Genomic DNA, 3,586 nt, shown 5'->3' on the forward strand with positions numbered 1-3,586 from the left:
GGGGGTCATAATAAACAGTGACGCCAGCTGTTAGACCTGACTTTACTGAACTACAAAGACCAGACCTAAGGCAGAACCAGAACAACAACCGAGCATGTAGCATGCTAGCTGTTAGCAAACAGTGCTCCGGACTACTTTTCCTCGGTTAGCCTGCGGAGGAATATCAACAGTGGAGGACGTGCTGCGTGTGAAGATGTCTGCAGACGCTCAGTGCTTACCCGGCTTAGAGAATCAGTCTTTAGGAAACGTCTCTGGAGAAGATGTCTCCCAGCAGCCGTGAGGCGATGGAAGGACGCTGCCATGTTTATCTGTCACCGTTACGCAAGTGACGTTTTCAGACGCAAGCACGCACGCTACATCCGCCGGAAGGATCACTTGATTTTATCAAAATAACAAGAAACCACAAGACTATACACATATACACACACACACACACACACTGTATACAGTACACATATAATGTACATATATTCACATATATACACATATATATATATATATATATATATATATATATATATATATATATATATATATATACATATACTGTACATATGTACTTTATTTGAGCATGGTTACGTTTATTTTGAAAGGGTCTGACAGTCGGAAGGCGGAAGTGGAGTTTTAGCCTAGCGCGAATTTTCTTCCGAGGGTCTTAAGTTTGTCTGTTGATACCCGAGCTGTCGTTAGCCGTTCCCGGGGAGAGGAAGAGCCGAGCTGGGCTTGAATACAACCAGCGTTACATGCAGAGCACAGAGCCAGCTACCGGCTCACATCTTTAAAGGTATTTCTCTTTTAATTGTTTAGTTTATGTGAAGTTCTCCAGCATCGCTAGCTTGGTCGTGTTAGCATGTAGCTAGCTAGTGCTAACCCGCAGTCTAACTTGAGCTGATGCCTTACACCAGCAGTCAGTAGCCGGGCTCTTCTGTGGCTTCCAGACGAGGAATGGCGCATGCCGGAGACCTGATGGACGGGGATCTGGAAGACGGAGAGATCTCCGGGTCCAACTCGGAGTCTGAGATGGGAACCGTTGCAGCGGAACCTCGAGCCCAGGTCCCCGCAGCGTTCAGCGGCCGGTCCTTCCACAGCAGAGCCGCCGCCCAGCAGTCTTCCGCCGGCTACCGGAGCACCGGGAGGACGGTGGAGTCCAGCGACAGCGACCCGGACTCGTCGGACGAGGAGGCGGCTGTTTGGCGCAAGAAACGCCAGAAAGTATGCGACGCTCCCCAGCCACCTGCCAGCGCCACCCGGGCGGAGCCGCATCGCGTGGCCGCCCCCGGCGCGATGGGGGGCCGCAAGGTGAACAACATCTGGGGCTCTGTGGTCCAGGAGCAGTGCCAGGACGCCGTGGCTGCGGAGCTGGGCGTCTTCGGCATGGATGGGGAGGTCAGCATGTCCAGCAGGAACGTGGAGACCTATAACTTTGTCCTGGCGCGTAAGATGATGGAGAAGGAGCGGGAGGAGGCCAATCAGTCGAAGAACGACGGAGAGGTGAGCATGCTGGACGCCCAGCTGGAGGACTACATGAACGAGCGGAGGTCCCAGGAGGGGGCGGGAGGGGACGCCAAGAGGAAGAGGCCCGCTAAAGACAGACTGGGCCCCAGGGCGGAGATGGACACCAAGGGCCGCTTTGAGATCTCAGAGGACGACCCTGAGGACAAGGTGACGGATGAGATAGCGTACAGGCTGCAGGAGCCTAAGAAAGACCTGATAGAGCGCGTGGTCGCCGTCATCGGGAAGAAGAAGGCCATCGAACTGCTGGGAGAGACCGCCACGCTGGAGGAGAGCGGCGGCGTGTACACGGTGGACGGCAGCAGGCGGCGGACGCCCGGCGGCGTGTTCCTCAACCTCCTGAAGAACACGCCCAGCATCAGCAAGGCCCAGGTCCGGAAGATCTTCTTCGAGGAGCAACAGAGAGACTTCAAGACCAAGAAGGCCGCCCAGAAGAGGAGGCGCCACATGGTGGCCAAGAAGATGAAGCAGGCCATCGGCACGCTGGACCTGCAGGAGCACGACGACGTCTCCAGGGAGACCTTCGCCAGCGATACCAACGAGGCCTTGGAGTCCCTGGAGGAGCCCGCGGACGAGGAAGAGGAGGGTCGGGAGGAACCGGCTGTTGGCATCGAGGAGACCCCTGTGGTGTACAACTCCGCAGACCTGGAGGTCTTCTGAGCTCTGGGGGGTCTGAACCAGGACATTTAGGATTTAAATTAGACACAACACTGAAAGAACTGTCCAAGGTCTGTCTCCAGAGGACAGTGAGCGTCCTTTTTTTGATTCTTCTCCCAAAGGAGAGCTTCTGTTAACAGGAACGTTGGTTTTTGGTTGGTCCAGCGTGGGTATGTGGACTTCAGCTACAAATGTTTGCCTTTTACATCAGATCCTTGATCGTCTAAAACTCACCTAAGTTGTTGGATCACATCGGAGTAACAGTAACTCTTGGTGTCATTTTCATTTGTTAAATTAACTTGTGACTGGAACATAAATAAAGGTGATTCAGATAAAGTCACTTGAAACTGTAATTGGATTGCTTACTGTGTTTGTTTTTTTTCAATGTTGCTCGCTATAAGAAAATGATGATGTAAGGCTAACTTTTAGCATTGTGATACAGATTCAGTCCCTGATTATTACGGAGAATCCAGGTTTTATTTTTAACATAAGAGCTAGAAAAGCAGAAAACATCAGTAGTTGGACAGCTGTTGTAGTGCAGAGGTTTGTCCACTAGATGGCAGACATGCCATATTTCCCATAAGGACTAAATGCATAATGTTTATAGTAGTGGTGATCCTATAAAATGATACATACAGTACAGGTTTTACACAATATACAAAGTGTACTGTAATACCTGGCAGACATGCATTATTTCCCACTAAATGCCTAATGTTTATGAAGTATTGTAAAAGTAAAAGGGGACATACAGTACAGGTTTTACACAAGATACAAAGTGCACTGTAATAAGGAAAAATACACTGACTCAGGATTTAACACAACCCAACTCCCCTGTACTGGGGCAGAGGCAGAACTAAAGGCCTACTGCAGGTGTTTAGGGATTTAGGTGAATCAGCCCTTTAATACTTAACACAAGGCGTTCTTATTTTGAACGCACAATGACGGAGATGCATTTATGAACTGCACTATGGGAGTCTTTGGGTATGACTCCAGTCACTGATCCGCCGCCGTAGACGAGAGCCACTGAGAACCGTAGACCACAAGGGGGGGTCAAGGAGTCAAATACGGGCTTAATGGGACCCAGTGTTTGGGCCTTGATGGCCTTCTAACAACTCAAAGGGGGTCCCGTAGGCCATCTGCAGGAGGAGTTACTCCCACCACGGGTTACTGTCCTCATGAGATCCTGGTCTCTCCTGGCATGACCTGTGGGAAATGAAGACCACAGTGTCCTGTTCTAGTGGAGTTGGTTCTGGTAAATATTCAGCAGGATTAAACTGTGTGTTGGCCTGGAGCCAAACCACATAAGAGCATTTCATTGGACTTCAATAAGTGGAAAGGTACCGATTAATAAAACCAAAGGCAGTAGTTTAACCCTCGTGTTGTCTTCACGTCAGGATTGAAAATCCACACTTTTGGT

General features: G+C 50.3%; 2 protein-coding genes across 2 annotated transcripts in view; one reads left to right on the top strand and one right to left on the bottom strand.

Annotated features, from left to right (window-relative positions):
• The window catches only part of pmpcb (peptidase, mitochondrial processing subunit beta), a 3,879-nt gene extending 3,531 nt beyond the window's left edge, over positions 1–348 (bottom strand). The window contains exon 1 of the mRNA XM_034865361.1: positions 219–348. Within this exon, the coding sequence (XP_034721252.1) occupies positions 219–302 (84 nt within the window). The 5' untranslated portion in view covers positions 303–348. The remainder of the gene's footprint in view (positions 1–218) is intronic.
• A 244-nt stretch (positions 349–592) lies between these two features.
• On the top strand, positions 593–2,455 carry phax (phosphorylated adaptor for RNA export). The gene is made up of 2 exons (XM_034865372.1): positions 593–784; positions 939–2,455. The coding sequence occupies exon 2, from the start codon at positions 946–948 to the stop codon at positions 2,170–2,172; it is 1,227 nt and encodes a 408-aa protein (XP_034721263.1). The 5' UTR covers positions 593–784; positions 939–945; the 3' UTR covers positions 2,173–2,455.
• Positions 2,456–3,586: the final 1,131 nt, after the last annotated feature.

Source organism: Etheostoma cragini, unplaced genomic scaffold (assembly GCF_013103735.1).
Source record: "Etheostoma cragini isolate CJK2018 unplaced genomic scaffold, CSU_Ecrag_1.0 ScbMSFa_1523, whole genome shotgun sequence".
Classification (NCBI taxonomy): Eukaryota; Metazoa; Chordata; class Actinopteri; order Perciformes; family Percidae; genus Etheostoma; species Etheostoma cragini.

Excerpts from the sequence above, each read along its gene's own strand:
- phax (XM_034865372.1), top strand. The coding sequence starts at position 946 with ATGGCGCATGCCGGAGACCTGATGGACGGGGATCTGGAAGACGGAGAG.